The 17068-nt window shown below is 40.7% G+C and overlaps 1 protein-coding gene across 2 annotated transcripts in view; it reads right to left on the minus strand.

The window, feature by feature from the left end:
* LAMA4 (laminin subunit alpha 4) overlaps positions 1–17068 on the minus strand; it is a 100138-nt gene that overhangs the window by 71691 nt on the left and 11379 nt on the right. For both annotated transcript variants that reach the window (XM_042016334.1, XM_042016333.1), the window contains exon 2: positions 5990–6091. In XM_042016334.1, coding sequence (XP_041872268.1) covers positions 5990–6091 — 102 coding nt within the window. The remainder of the gene's footprint in view (positions 1–5989; positions 6092–17068) is intronic.

Below are 17068 nucleotides of genomic sequence, written 5' to 3' on the forward strand. Positions count from 1 at the left end.
TGAACTCGCAAGAGAAGAGCTCATTCAAATGGTCTTCAAAGGCACCAGCTTCATTAAATCTGCCATTTTTGCAGTTTTAGGGAAGTTATTTCATCTGAGGGATAACAAAGTGCAATTTAGGTGGTCTGGACCTTCTCCATAGGAAACAGGTAGCAGACTGGTTTTCTGTGTACCCTCTAAACATAAAGAAAGACAGGACCTGCCACAGATTGGTGCAGAGCACGAGTTAGACCAGTGTCTCCATACCATCCACTCCAGGGGCAATCAAAAGTTAATACTTAGCCCTGCCTCTCCTGAAGTCAGTATATCAACAAATCCGCCCTAAAACCACAAATAAAACCTCCCAAAAGAACAGGGTCTTAAATATTGCCTGTGAAATCTGGAAGTGTCCTCAAACCTTGATGATCTTATTACTTTGGAGATGAAAACAGTCATTGTTACAATATATCAGGAATTGTCGGTTTGTTTACCTTTTTTCTCCCTTATTACTTGTCCTTCTGAGAGACAGTCTTTTAACAATTGTTAATGCAGAAGATTGCACAAGGAAAAATAAATAGATGCAGGTGGTTTACATTGCTGTGCAGTCTGTATTTGGAGGTAGATTTAGACATCCCCTCACATATGCTCTCATATCTGAGGTTACAGAGCTGCATAGCATTGTGCATGCCAGCACACCAGAATATGTTGCTATACCAAAATAATAATAAAAAAAAGAGTGCAGCATAATGACTTGAAAGCCAAGAGTTGTACATGTTTTATCTTTTCCATCTATGAGGTTTAGGATTTCAAGCTTTGTCTCTCCAGCCATTGTGAGATGCAGTGTTAGTTTTTAGAATTTCATATGGAAGGAGGAGATGAAGCACTTAGAAGTAAGTACAAAGTGTTGTGCAATTTTTACTGAAGTAAAAACACCGGTCTAAGTAAAAAAAAAAAAGAGGATAGCTACAAAACTAATTTCCTGGTGTGGTTTGGGTCAAAATACCCCCTCTATCTATGTCAAAGTTTTGATTTGTGGACCTTGTCCTGTATGAGTACAGTGGGAGCTGATGCCTTGCCAAATGCACCTGGCCTGCTAGTTTCTCAACCCATCACTTGTGGCAGCTAGCTGTGACAAATGTGGCTGAGCAGGTGGGAGAGCAGCAGCAGCCCCTTCCTACAGTCCTGGCCTGATTTCCTCTGTGCCTCCTACATGGCTGTGCAGGAGTGGAAACAAAGTGTTGGGGGTCACTGGTACATGTTTTCAACAGTGAGCTGGATAGGACAACAAATACTAAGTTTAAACATAGTTAAGAGGGAGGGAAATAGCTATACCTGAGAAAATGAGTTGACTAATACTAATGCTTTTGTCAACTTCTGCATTCTAAAATGCTCTGGAGAAGAGAAAGGCTGCATTTTAGCATGAGATTGTTGCAGTTCTGGCTAGATTTTCAAACTTATATCACCAGTGCTGTTTAGATATCTGTAGCCCATCTTTGCAGAAAGAAGCAGTGAGCTATAAGCAGCAAGGCTCCTTGTGTAGGCAAAAGTACCTAATGAGCTGGGGAGTATTGCTAGCTCCCTACTGCTTTTTGTTCGTGCTTGATGGATGGTTGTAGATCCACTGGCAGCTCTCCAAACCAGCCTTGGCAACCATGTGGAACATATTATCCTCTTGGGCAAAACTGCCAGATCTGTTCCAACCTTTCCACTCAGCTGTAAACCCAAATGCTTAAACACAAATCACTTCCACAACAATATGCTCTATTGTAAAAAAACTCCATAAAAGGCGGGAAAGGATCATTTAGTCTTTCTTTTCCAAAATGGTCACATTTATTTATTTATTTATTTACTTATGGGTATTTGGATGCCCTATATAAAGACTGATCAAATATATGGGACTGAAATCATAACAAACCACTTAGAGATTTTTAGGGAGACAACAAGAAATTTACACTTCACCTTCTGCTAGAATGCTTCCTCCTGACTCACTTCTTCTGTTCTGTGTTTTCATGCATCTAGGAAGATCTAATCTCCATTAACAGTAGAAACCTCATGTAGGTCACTGATAACTCAGTCTAACAAAAATTTTGCCTGGATAAACAGCTTGGTATTTTTTGAAAACTTCCAACATTTTGATCCATTTTTTTGTGTTCATTTGGAGTCATTGTCATAGCACATTGCAGTCGCCTCAAGCAACTTCCTTCCTTAGACTGTGCAATCAAATTTTTTAGTATGGTGAAGCCCTGACAATTGTACTACTTGCACAGGATATGACAGCTTTAGAAAACCTGTTCCACCTCCATAAGTTACTCTTTCCAGAGCTGACCATCACAGCCCCTCTGATGACCAGTCATTTGAAGGCCACTCCCATGTCTGAATTTTCTGCTGTCCAACCCTCAGTGGAGGTGCTCTAAAGAAATAGGTCAGCTGTAGATTGCTGGTGGGGTGCAGTCTGGGGGATGGTGAAGGAGGCAAAACATTCCCTTAATATCTTCCTCTCTTATTAGTAGCAAAACCTGATGGGCTTTATGCAGGACAAATGTACCTCCCTGGGTCTGCAGATGACCACTTGAAGCTCTTGCAGTTTTACCCACTTAATATCACATATATGCATGTTTCTAAAATCAAAAGCTAGAGCCTGAAAAGAGACTTAATTTTCTTCTCTTAGCCAGAACTGAGAAAATTATGTTAAAAATCCAAAGTCCAAGATAGCACAAAGAATTGGTGTTTCTTCCCCTACCAGCCTTGCATGCATCACCAGATGGTGTCTTTGAAACGAAGCAGTATTTGACATCTCTCTTTTAATATATGACTAGTAGAGCTTATGCTGTGCTGGCTATTCTTGTTCTAACACTTGGGTGATTTTCTATCCTAACAAAATGGACTGTGTGTCCTCAGTTTTAGTTACAGGACTACGTGACTGATTCCTGCACTGGTTTTATGAGGACATCTATGCAAGAAAGTCTCTGTCTGCAATAATTTCTTCTGTCTGGTTACCTAAAGAGATTGTTGATTCATTGATTGTGTCATTCAATAAGCTTTTAATGACTTGTAGGTTTGATTTGCACTCTATGAATAAGCTGAGAGAAGTTTTGAAACAGAACCTCAAGATATATATGTCAGCAGAAATTAAAGATACGAGCACTCTACCTTAAGGCATCATTAAAAAGGGTTTAATTTTATTTGATTTTGAATTCCGGGCACAGGCCAATGAAAATTTCATTAATTTGTATGCTGTGGGAACTTCATTTGCCAAATTGATTTGAGGGATTTGCATAATGTGATGGCCTCAGAGCATCATATGGGGTCCAAACCTTTAATTTCATCCCTTCTGAAACAGAGTACTTTTTCCTTTTTGTACTGTCTTGTCCATTTATTCAGGTCTTACAGCTTAGTTATTACTATAAAAAAATACCTACCAACCAACCATAGTGTTATGATTACTTTGATGTTATTGCTTCCAGCATTGTTAGCAGAGCTAACTTTAAAAAGTGATGGGTTTTTTTAATGTTTAAATCATTCCATTATGTTGATAAACATGCAGATAAAGAAAACCTTAACTTTGGGGAAGATCAGTCCTTCTAAAGATCCTCTACTAAAGACATTCTGTATCTATGGCTCAAGGTTAAGGTAAGATGTGGTTATGGTGGAGAGTCCATGAGTGATAAAACTTTAGAATGCTGTTGCATCTTGGAAGCAGGGAGATAGCAAGTTCATACTCATGGAAATAGAGGATGACAACAGTAATAATGTGGGATAAATACATGTTTAATTTTTAACAGCCCATTAAAAGGTAACTGAATGAAGAAAATCTTGTCTTACTATCAGGTGTGGTGGTTACCACTGCAAGAGTTATTGGAGTAGTTTGCCTAAAAATTTGAGAACAGAGAGAATGATGAGCTCTCCATACCGTGTGGTCTTATCTCTTCACAGGAACTCCCAGCTCTAGAGGTACTGACTCGTTTCTGCCCCATCAGGCTTTGGCCAAACCCACACATGCCCTTCTCCAGAACAGCCCTTAGGGAAGGCTCCTTTGTCCGCTGATACAAATACAAGTCACATTACCAACCATCAAGTCACCTTTTCCTAAACAGAATGAATTCATTCATTTGACATGCTTCTTCCTGCTGTAATTCAAGTCCCATCTTTCTTTCTCTAAGCTTTTCTTCTCCCTTGCTTTCTCAGTCACATTTTGCTGTTTACCAATTTCATTAGTCTTCCAAACTTCTCTGGAAATTTCCGAATCTTCAGGAAGGTCCTGTTACTGCTGCCCCCATGGGCATCTCTGGTTCTGTTTTATGCTATCAAACCTTTAAACCTCCCTTTCATTCTGCTCTTTCCCTCTGCCTTTCACTTTTATTTCACTTAAGCCTTTTCACTGTTCCTTTTTATACAGAAGTAAATGACCTGAGCTTAATGGCTTTTTAAATCCTTCAGATAAGCTATCAAATAGCTATTTGAATCCAAACAGTAAACTAGGGTTTAGCTTTTAGTTTTACTTACTACCTAGCTGGTTCCAAGAGTTTAGTATCCTGAAGAAACCCCAGTCAGGAATGCGCATTTACTTCCAGATAATTTCTTCCTGATACTGTAAATTTTCTGGGTTTTTTTGTTTGTTTGTCCTGAACCCTTGACTTCAGCCTTATTTTTGTAGAAGATAGGAAACAGGTCTTCTGTTGTCTTTGTAACCTGAGGATATAATCACTTCCTAACTCATATAGTCTACTCCAGAAGCTCTCTGATGACCAGAGTGATCAGAAGCAGACATTTGACAAGCTCTCTGTCTTGGTCCCAAGTCTTCCATCAAAAGTTTCCCTTTGGCATCATTGTCACTTGGCACTAAGGGGACAATCATCCCATGAGCAAAAGCCTTGTGTATGTGAAATAGAATAGCTGGGAATGCCTGGTGGTCTAAAACCACTTTTGAAAATTTAGTTTTTAAAGACTAAGTCAATATGTGCTCTGCAGAAACCAGCCAATTCTAAGCACTTTACAGTGGCCAAGCCATACTAATTGCTCCTGCTCTGAACAGCTGCACTGTCTTCTTCCCACAGAAATAAATATGGTAGGAAATATGCCATGGAACTTGACTTTATGTATTCACATAACTGAAAACTTGATAGTGGTTGCAATGATGCAAAGTATGTGAATATTATGAGTCCATTTTATGAAGAGATAAACTGAGGGCAAAGGTTTATGACTTGTCAAAAGTAACACATTGCAGAGCAAGTGGTTCTGGGCTCTACTCCTGCTTTACAAGCCTGCGAAGAGTATACTAGTGCCTAGCTCTTGCTATGTGGTTTAAATACAGTACTAACTTCCATCATTTTTTTAGTGCATTAGTGTCCTGATTGCCCACTAGTAGTTTGGATTAGTTTTACTGGATTGATTTTTGCTCTGGAGCTACAAATGTTTGAAGACTATTACTAACACACAGCTTTCTGTATGAGGTGATTCTGAGTCAGATTGAACATATGGGAAATTGTAACAGTACCTTGGAATTCAACACACTCTTCCCTTGGTGTATTATTTCAACCTTCTCATGTCGTTCCTTCACAGCAGGAAACTGCCATGCAGCAGAATTGCTATGGATAACACATGTATGTACTCTCACAGGGGTCACTCACCATTGTAAATTGTTTATATTATACACAGCACTGTATTCATAGAGGGGAGAATGAAATGTGTTTGAATTTATACATTTTTTTTCTCTAGAGGTATACAAAACTCTTTCCATATTTCTGATGGACTAAAGTTTTTCCCCAGCATAGTAACTCTCACAAATACTGCATGAGGGAAGTGTTTTGAATCTGCAGTTTTGAATCTGCGGAGATAATTTAAGTGAGAATGAATTTTGGCCAGGGTAATCCATTAATGTATTGATCTTGGCCCTACTTATGATCATTCTTCAGGAAAAAGCTCCTGTGGTACAGGCACTGCTTTTGCTGTGTATTGAAACTGAGCATTGGTGTCAAAAGTCAGACAGTCAGAGAAGACAGGAATTCCTTACCACACAGATTCCAGATCCATCAAGGCATCTGTTTGCATTACCATTACAGTTGCAAGGAGAGCATTTTCCTGAGCTGGTACGATAAAATCCTTCTTGGCATCCCTGCAATGAAAAAGAAAGTATTTCCTATGCATATATAGTTGGAGAATTGGGTTTGGTGAGAGGAGGGGAAAGCAAGACTACAACCATCAGATCTCCTCAGAGCACATTGTATAACCCCATCGTGGCAGACCACACACACAATGCTGAACTTGTTCTTTCACTCTCTGTCCTGGTGCTTGCTTTTCTGCCTTAGAGTCTTAAAGCTGTCAGCATTCCTGCCTGCGTCCTGTCCCTGACAAGCTATGGGCGTGGAGCTGGCAGATTCTTACTGCATGTTGTACTAGAAGATGAGTTAACCAGAAATCATAATCCTTATTCGGTAAAGAAGGTGTGTTTATAGGAAAGGAATAGCTTTTACTTAAGAAAAAAATAAAAAAGAAAAGCTTTAGAAAATTTACATCAAAGCCTTGATGAGATTTGAATGAATAACCTACAGGAAACAGAAACATACCTACAAAGATCAATGCCCTTTTGAATAAATGTGTGGCTGTGCCTGTTGTATATAGTTTAGTAATTTTGATAACTTACCAAAGCTTACCAAAATTAAAGAGAAATTGTAAATATCTGGATCATCTTCTTTTGAATAGTAATTACAGCAATAATATAAGGAATCAGAAACACAAAGCTATTAAGATGCCCTTCAAAGACTGAAAAATAGAAAGAAAATTAAAGAGGATAGTTTTTGTGTGATATGTTATGTATAAATTCTTGTTCTTCATTGAGGATCTTCTCCCTCATTATGCAAAGCTGGTGAGACATGCACAGGCTGACCACAGGAGCAACCTGTGGTCACTCTGTTAACCTGTGTCACCCTGCTCATCCTGTCCAGTCTCCTTGTGTCACATGTATTATGTTAGATCCATGCAGACTTATGAATTTTTGGATCCTAAATATCTTACCCTTGTCTAACTCTTGCGATTCTATTGCAGAGCTGATGTGAAGACACTGGCTTGTCATTTAGCTCTCCAAGAATTATTTGCCACACCCTGTTTCTGCTATCATTTACAAACAGCAACCCTGAGATGGCTGTCAGAGCTTGACGTACACCAGATTTCCTGCAATACTTTTTGTGGCTCTCTCTACAACACTTTTTGTATGCTGTGGCTCTTGAGGTCACCTACCCTTGAAAAAAGTGGGAAAAGTGTAAAGTTCAAGTGACTCAGAAGGGTGTGTGTCTTCTTGCATTTGTATGAGCTAAGAGGCTTATTATTGTAGTGCACTGATCGAATCAGGATTAGCTTTCCTTTGTATCTTCCTATTCCTTATTTTCCTTGGTTGCCCTGAAATCAGGGATGAAGGTTTTTTCTGCACTGTGGTACCCATAGCTTCTCATGCCCAGCGTAAGCTATGGCAGGAGCAGCAGGTCTACAGTACCCGCACAGCGATATCTCCCTAGCTGCACCTGGCCTGTGAGCAGTAGTGTCAAAGGTCCCTGCTGGTGGCTGGGGCTAGCCAGCCCTGGCACAATGCTATGGCCCTGTCTTTCCTGGGACCTGCACTCACATGCCTGCATGGTGCTGTAGCTACCACTGTGGAGCACTGGGTAGCAAGAGCCAGCAATCCCGAGTCTCATCTGCATGTTAGCTTCCATTCCCAAGTGTTGGCAGGTCCTTCTAACCAGCCAGACAAGCTGCTCACTTAGAAGACAGTGTATCTTAGGAGATGACTAATAACAAACTTTAAAAATGAGGTTTAGAAATGAATCATTAGTCCACCCTTAACCCAGAAAACTCTGAGAAGTTGAGATGAACATAAATGGAAAACTCAGTTGCCTTTACCATTCTTGTGCGCAGAATTTTATCTGGTTTGCTTTGGAAACACTTTCTTTGATAATAGCTCCTGGGAGGCAAAGTCTTCAGACCACAGACTCTTTGGGACAGCAGAAATACTGTCTATTTGTACTGCTTGTTTCTTTCAGTTGTTTAGTCTTTATGGTTTAGTCTTAGTGGTAGGACTGGCTCCTGCCAGACTAAGGATTGCAGCTGAATGATTACACCACACACTGTGGAAGGGAGACAGTTAGTTTCTAAATTGAAAACAGATTCTTGTCCCAATGTCTGCCTTTGCAATATTCCTTTCCACCCATACAGATCTAAAGCTTGTTATATTCTCTGATGCCTCAGAGCTAGTGGGTGGTCCTAGCTGTGTTCCTTTAGTGTCTGCCCAAAAGCTTTATTGGTTTTGCAGGTCTAAGCAGAATAATTTTTCATTTATGATAGTGAATATGGACAATGGAAATGTAGGAATGCTTGTAAAGGTGTCTATGAAAATCCTTCAGTCAGTCATAAAGATAATCTCATTTATACTTCAACTGATGGTACGTCTGCACTGCAGCCGTGAGTGAGCTTTCATCTAGTCCACACACCCAGCAGTAACAAGTTAGTGCAGGTCAGTGCTACACCCTTGGTTTGAGCATACGGGTGAGGGCTGTGCAGTCTTTGCTGAAGTCCACTGGGAACCAGTTTGCCTCCTATTATTAGCAGACACACCTCTCAGTTCCTCAAGTGATCTGCCTCAATTCTGGGTCCCTCTGTTTTCATTGTCAGAGCTCCTCTTCAAAACGAGATGTGGGGAAGTCATATGTGTATGTTTTTTTCCAACTTTTCCCCTCTATGTTATTCAATTAATCACCAAAAGCTTGGAAGGTGCTGATGCCTGCTATTTTAAAACACTACTTTAAACCATGGGTTGCATCAATGTAAACCAGAAATGAGGTATTGACAGTCAGTGCTATGAGGGAAGAGGGAATGAAGGGAAAATGGGATCCAGATTGTTTCCTTTGGGCTCTGAAGTTTTCTCAGGCATTCTGAATTATTCTGATATATTTTTGTTGCTCCTTACCCTACTAGCGATAATGGAGCGATTGGTTGGTTGTTCCAGAGCTTGAGCCAATATCATATTTATAAAAAGAAGTGTCAGAATGCTGAGCTAATTGAGGGATTCAAATTTCTGAATGTTCTGGGAGCACAAAATTGTTGCACACAAAGCAGAAAAAGGTCTGGAACAAAATGGAAATACCCTTCCTGCAAAATTGTTATGTAGGCAATTGAGGGAGGAACATTTCCATCCACTGTCTGTTTCTGAATGGTGAAGACAATTAGAAGGCCAAAATGTTAGGTCTGTATTAGCAATTATGTCTTCACAATTATTAGATTTTTTTTTCCCCAAGGGACAAATTTTGTTCCAGTTCAAGTTGAAAAGTCCAATCAAATGTTGGCCTTGCTGATCTCCTGAAAATCTTTGCACCCATGGGGCATTTATTCCCCCCACTCCCACCCTACATCTGGATTTAATGATTACATTTCTTAAAAACAAGAACCAGCTGCATGCTGAAAGTGCTGGGGAGCCTGTAGTAATTTTCTGTTTCTTCAGACCTTTTTGCTAGTCTGAGTGCAAGATGGGCCTGAAGATGGAGGACAATTCACATACACAGAGTATGAATTTTTTCCCATATTATATTCAATCAGTTCCACCAATTTCATTGTAGCTGTTCCCTATCTGTGTCTGCAAACTGAGGGCAGAACCAGATCCCCATTCCTTCCCTGCTGCCAGCTCGCAGGAGTGGTGCAGCAGTGCTGGGGTGGGTGTTTGCTGTGAACCTGCCTCTTCTGGTTTGCTTTCATCAAAGGAAGAGTGCTGTGCTGGTAACACAGAGTGCTCTGTGGCCACATCTTCATTGGCCAGCTGAAGAAAGGCAATGTGTGGTTTCAGGTCTTGGTCTTGGCTCCTTGACAGACCGCAATTTTCCTCACAATGACCAGGCCCAGCTCAGGGCATGGCATCTGTTAGGATGTGCTGCCAAGAAGCAGTTTGTATAGGACTGCCCTTCTCTGGGCAAACACAGAGAGTGCTTCAGCACATGGAGATGGGCTGGGTTATCCTGTTTGACTAGGAGGTCCCCACACTGCTTTATTCAGTATTTCAGACATAGTCATTGACTCTCCCATCTAATGGTGAGAAAGAATGGCACGTAGCTTTAGTTAGTACTGGAACTTGTGACTTTCTTGTGAATATATAAACACAAAGATTTTCTTCCAAGATAAAAGGCTCCCTTGGATCCACACCAGTTCTTGTTATTTCCAGAGTTTCCTCCCAAGTTCAGGGGTACACAAAAGCATGTGTATTCAGGGTGAAATGATCTGCATTAGGACATCCCAGCCTTTGTGACATCCATTATACTATTTATAGTCTTGGACCAGCAATCCCATTACATCTGGTCCAAAACAAACCCAGAAGAGAAAGACAGTGTTTTCCTCCAGGACCATTGTAAAAGAGGAAACAGCTGGTGCCCATGGGGAACTGAGTGTGAGGAACAGCAGTCAAAGCAGTAGTCATGGCACATCAGCTGCCAGGTCACTGGTAAGTTTAGTGCCAGTAGAGCTTTGGGTGTAGCTCCTAGCACTGTTATGGTCTTTGCTGCTAGAGAGGGAGTCCAAAGGTGTGCTTCCTTCTGGATCTGAGAAGGATCCTCAGGGAGCTACATGGATGTTCAGGCACGGGGGCAAAGGTCAAACATTATGGTATTACTTAGTAGATTCTCACTTCAAAGGTCTGTTCAGGATAGTAAAAGTGAATGCAGTCTGGGCATAGCTGAACCTGATAAACCCATGGGCTTGTGATGAAATGAAAATTCACTTAATTAACATAACATCCCAAATCTATCTGAAAAAATAGAAAGAAATTCTATCCCATATTGCAAACACCCGTATTTTTTGTAGAAAGGTGATATTTGATGGCAAGAGGCAAAAATGCACATTTTCTTAGTTTCTGTCAGCCTCCACACATTAATTATGCCAAGAGGTTGGATAAATTACTCTATCATAATTTATGGTATGCTATTCAAGTCTTAGAAACTGTTCCTGATCATGTTCTTTTAGCCTTCAGTGGAAGAGAATATAATTAATTCTCATCACCCGTCACCTGGTGTTAGCCAAGTACATACACAGGGAGCTATCTCTGGTTAAGCTGACAGACCACCGTTTGTTTACCTGCTTTATCTTGATAGTGCTGCAAGTTAATTTGCCTTATAGTTTAATTTTGAAGATATATTTGTGCATTCTAGTTTCCATTTTTCTGCAGTCTGATCTGCTCTGTAAAGGTGGTAAAAATATTGTCAAAAGATATAAACCTAAGGGAGTCATAGTTTGAGAAGTGTGAAATCTGACCTGAGAGGCTATCTCTCAATCAAAACATTTATGGAGAACTGTGACACATATTGTGAATTATTTGCATAATAATGTTTATCAGTTGACATAGATTGATTACCATTTTTGGAACTGTAGGACCCTTAGAAATCCCCATTGTCTCTTATGGAATGAAAGAAAAAAAAGAAGGAGAAAAGAAAATAAACTCTACTTGAACATTATGGAGCTTTGCTTCAGAACACAGGGAAAAGAAAACAGAAAAATGTTGCTCCTCTGAAATAGCAGGCATCATATCAGCCGTAGATACCTGTAAAAGTAGGACACATGGATAATTCAAGTCCAAGTTTTCAATGCATTGATGAAAAAATCAAACAAATTGAGTGGAGCAATGTCTCTTCTTGACAACTTCACATCAATATGTAATGTTTATCCATCTGGAAGGAACAGTTTAGACAAACAGAAGTTTGGGACTCAAAATTATATCAAATCTCTGAAACTCTACATCTTTTGCCATACAGAGATGAGTGAATACTGTAAACCACCTCCATCGATTTTAAAATCCTTGTGTCTAAAGCAGAGACCAGTCTGCTGGAAGTGCACAGCATTACCATGGAAACATCAGCCCTCTGCTCCTTGAAGACATTTCCAAACCCAACTCAAGCATGCTTGCTTTTATTTATTTGTCTTTATAAGCAGTATTTGAAATTGGCAGCTACAGTTCTGAGGCATTTTTGAAGATTGTTTGCTTAGGCCAACTTGAGATAAATAGCCTATTGCCCTACCTAAAAATAAAGACATCTTCCTGCTTGAATATCTTCCAGTACTTTCATTTATGTAATTGTTTATTAGAAATAAGAACATTAGAGAAACAAGTTTGAGAAAGCAGTCCTTTACTGCACATTTGATGTTATTTCAGTTTCTCTGGCTCCCTCAGAATAGGTAGGACTCTTCCAAAGAGATTCCTGGTTTTGATCACCTATAATAGGGACTTCACTTTCAATCCCCAGCCAAGAGCTCACAGAAATCTTGCCAAACATGCAGCATTCAGCAGGTCTCACCCAGCATGTCTGTGTGAGCCCTGGAGAGAGTCCACGGGCTGAAGCCCCGAGGAGCTCTGTGCCCCAGGTGCAGTGCTGAGCTAACACAGCTGTGGCCGTGCTGGTGTGAGGGCAAGCTGGCCTTGGCAGCTGCGTGGCGGGACTGCCTGTGTGGGAAGACCAAACCACAGCAAGCTGGGAGTCATCCACATGGAGACCTCTACATGGGACGCCATGTGGCCAAAAGCCAGCTGGACACCCGCTGTATGGTTTGATTCCTTGTATACAGAAATGCATCTAAATTAGATCAGCTGTGCCTGCTGCTCTCTCCTGACTGCACAGAGGGACGTGGAGGGGTAGCTCTCGTGTAGGTGCCAGCTCTGTAAACAAAGACTGTGAGATGTAACCTATTGCACATGTCAGATGTGCTGTGCCTTGTAAAAGTGTCCAAGCTGCAATAGCTATGCCATAGATCTGGCCAAACTGCTGGACCCCGTATCCTTGGAGAAGTGCAAAGGCTCCTTAGAGTATGTTCCACAAGTCAGTATGTTCAGGTAGAGAAAGTGGATGCATACAAAGGAAATCTTGATGTCTGACAGGCCCAACCAATTCTCTCCCTACATGCAGGAAAGATCGAGCCTAGAAAGAGGAATGACCCCATTCTAAGGACATCTTCTGTTTCCTTCCAAAAGGCACACTAAAAATACTGCTTTACCAAATTGGGATGTAAATAAACAAAGCATTTGAATCCATGAACATCCTGTCTTAAAACCTCTGTGGGCAGGCACAAAATCTATAGCTTATCATGTTTGGAAATCATTAACTACAAAACTGTCTTCTTTACCTTGGACAGATATACAAATATACTTCTGGTAATTCGTTCATCAAAAGGTACTGAGGACAGCAACGTGACTTTTACATCTGCTTTTCAGCTCAGGACATAATTGACTTCCAGTGAATTTAAACATGGATTTTTAAAATCCTGACTTCCAGTTGTAGACTGATGGTCATTTGACAACTTCTTGCTCCCTGGGAGCAAACTAACAGACATTTCAAATTCCACAGGTCAAAGATGTGTTATCCATAAGCATAGACACAAAGATTTAGTTCTTCTTCAGCCTGCTGGGGAACTTTATGCAAACAAAAATAGCTGTGATAACACTGCATCCCACTCTCCTGACCCCCCTGCCTTTGGTGACCTGCAGGAGAAACCTCTCTCCATTTGTTGCCAAAATATAAAATCCAGCAGTTGTACAGTAAACACTGTGTGCAACTCCAGCTTGGTGTCAGCCCCTCTACTGGTGTGCAGCACACTCAGGAGCCCTGGGGTCTCCTGGGGTTTTGCCATCTTACACAGCCAACATGCACTTTATTGATCACAGAAAAGGTGCTTAACTGCTGGAGGTTAAATTTCGGGTTGAGAATTCAATATGTGTAGTTTTTAGGAGTATCTTTTGACTGCAAGGGGGTTTAGAAGTGTGCATGTACAAGGGGATGGACAAGGGTTAAGTGGGGGAAAAGGGTATACCTATATTTGCTCTGCAGGGCCCTGCTGCTGACTGAGCCATGCTGGTTCTTGCACTCGTCCCAGAGGACTGGATGGACTTGCATGGTCACTAGAAAACATATGAATTGCACTTGCTGCATAGGGTCAGCAGAGAGGAAAACCTGCACCCCCTTTTCTGAATGTGTAGGCAACTGCTCTGAGCCCATCAGAGACTGAGTTTACCAGACTGATAAGGTGTTTATTAATTAATGGGTTCTGGTGCTCTTCACACCTAGACTTTTCCACATTTTTGGATGAGGAACTCAGTGGCTCACTAGTTCTTGCTGAAAATGCTTTGGGACCAAATATTGAGTATGGCTGAGAAACCCTGTTAAGAAAATTTTGAGATGCATTTAAAGTTAGAACTATGCTGTTTTTATGTGTGCCCAGGAGACAGTACATATTTTAAAGGTATGTGTACAATATCTGAGCAATGTGCATCAGCAGATAATCCATCTTTCTAATTCAGCCTAACCATGAAAGGCTGACTTGCCACATTTCTTGACTGGGAGATAACAAATCATTAAACCCAGCACCAGATGCTGCCAGATGCCTTTGTACGGTTCCTGATTCCCGTTTTCCAAAAGAGTAGGCCCACCATTCTGTTTTGAATATTATTTGGCATTGCTCCTCTTCTTCACACTTTTTATCTTCATCAGCTTGACACACAAACACTGGACTGTTCTGAAGATCATCAGCAAAGTGAAATCAAAAAATGCAAAGCAAAACTGTGCATTTTTTCACATAATACCTGCTATGAAGAAAGCTTGGGAGGGTGATCTTTGCCTCTCAACAGCTGAAATGGCTGAGATAACAGATGGCTGTATTGAAACACTTTGATTTTTTTGCTCCTCCAACAATGCCAGCCATGGCAGGGGGGCCTGGGATTACATGATCTTTAAGGTCCCTTCCAAATCTTAACATTCCATGACTCTATGATCTGATGGATCCTGAAGTGAATGACTTGGGGTAGAGTTTGTCTAATTAAATTTTCTCTGCTTTGTTTTGTTCTGTTTTTTTGAGACACAAGGGAGAAAATATTTCTAGAAGGCGTCCTTGGCCTCTTTATATACAAGTACTTGATGACAGCTCTGATACTGTCCTGACTGTCATTCATACTGCTGCCACATTTTTACAATAGTAACTATGTAGCTGCTAATCATTTGTTTAATTTCTTCTAGACCTTGTGTTCCCAAAATTTGTATGGATTTGGATTTGCCAAAGGAGAAAGAATACTCCTATGGATAGAGATTTTTGCAGTTACAATTGCCTCAAAAGCACACTGAGTACTTGTAGCAATGAGGGGCTTGCTGCACAGAGTGTTCCATTAAGTCCATTTGTATATTGAGAGACATTGATCAAATCCATGGCTTCTCAGTTTGTATTTATAGCTCACTCTAGCTTTTATTTATAGGTTACCTTTTAGTCTTGTCTATATTATATGTCTCTCTTGTTGGCAACGAGGCTTGAATGTAATTTAAACAGTCTTACAGTAAATGCCAACCAGATGAGATGATTGCTCATTGGCCCTTCTTGGGGGAGGCCTGGGTGCTTCTCCTGGGCTGTATCTATTAATGGAGCAACTGAACATTACACTGAGGGGTTTGGATCTCCACCTGCCCCCACTGGCTCCCACAGCCGTTCTGTTGTTGTCCTGTTCTCTACTCATGCTTGTGTTCTCCCTGTTCTGCTTTCCATTTGTCTTCCTACTCCTCTTCTCCTATCTTTGCTGTCCCTGCCTATGCCTGCACCTGGTTCCAGCCACTCACCCACTTTATTACATATGTTTTACCTCTAATCTACAAACACCTCCACAGAAATAGTTTCATTATAATGTTTGAAATGAACATACCAAATATATTCCTTCTTGCTGAACATCAAAGAAACTCATCACCTTGTTTCTGTGCACAAGCTGCTCTATCTCTAATTATATTCATAAGGACACTGGGACTCAAGAAAATACATTCTTCTGCTCATGTCTCGTGTGATGATGAACATTACTCTGCCACTCAGTTTCTCGATCAGTAAAATGGAATACTGACCACAGCCACTCAGAATCACAGAATAGCTGAAGCTGAAAGGGACCTCTGGAGGTTGACTGGTCCAAGCAGGGCTACCTAGAGCCGATTATCTGTGACTGTATCCAAATGCACGCAGTGTAATCCATGGCAGAGCACACAACGTAATTCCAGTGTCCCAGATGTACCCAATGTACCCAGCAGGGACACTCCTCAACACCTTCACGTCTTTTAAGAGAACTAGTCAGAACCACCAGGGATACTGAATATCCCCACGGGGCCAGATATGGCGTAGTCGTGTTTTGCTTGTTCCAGATGCCTGCAGTGAATATAAAGCTGTTTCTGGGCCCAAGACTTTTCTTAATGCAGTGCTGAAAGAACATTTTGTCTTTCAGCTAAACAGTCATGGTTTGAAGACATTTGATATGTACACAGCACATATCTGCCTTCCCCATTTTTCCCACCATTCTTTCTTAGGGTTAGACCTCACTCTTGTATTTGAGGGTAGCTTTTATGAGTGACCTGCAAAGATTTACTGCCAAAGCATACCAGATATATGAAAAGGATTAGTCAAAGCATGTCCAGAGAAAGAATTACAGTTCAATGATAAAATTTCCCATGAAAGCTTCAAACTAACTTTGTAAGGGAGCTTTTAAGATATTTAAGGAAAATCCGTTTTTTTCATACAAGGAAGGAAGCATGAATATGGAAAAATCTATTTGATATAGAAGTTGTTTTTAAAAAATATATTCTGTGGCATTTGTTTTTGTTAGATACAATGATGAAAGCATTTTTATCTTCTTGAGAAAACAAATTAAGACCAGAAGTTCATACTCAAGGTACAAAGAACATTAGTTCTGCTGGTAACTTCCCCCTTATCTGTCCTACTATTCTCTCTTAATTTACTATGTGTATCTTCCTAGACCAAGTCTTGGCTAAGGAGGAGAGTTCTATGAGTTCTTCAAACCACTGAGGTAAACTATAACTAATTTAAAAAATAAAATTCCCTGGTGGTGTCCTTTCACAGAGCTGTCATCCTTCGCTCTTAAGTTATCATTTGAAGAAATAAATGGACTCTAAATTCCCAGACAGTGAGTAATAAATTCAAGATTGTCTTTGTACTTGAACCTATAAACCCCTATGAAGTGACATTTCAGAAGGATCTTTGTCTTCCTCTTGGAGAATGAGGCCCTCAGAAGTTAATTACTGACCTGTTGGTCAGACATGCTCTA

The sequence above is a fragment of the Corvus kubaryi genome, unplaced genomic scaffold, assembly GCF_017639235.1.
Source record: "Corvus kubaryi isolate FWS band 111438036 unplaced genomic scaffold, C.kubaryi_AGA036_p1.0 split3-73, whole genome shotgun sequence".
NCBI classification, from domain to species: Eukaryota; Metazoa; Chordata; class Aves; order Passeriformes; family Corvidae; genus Corvus; species Corvus kubaryi.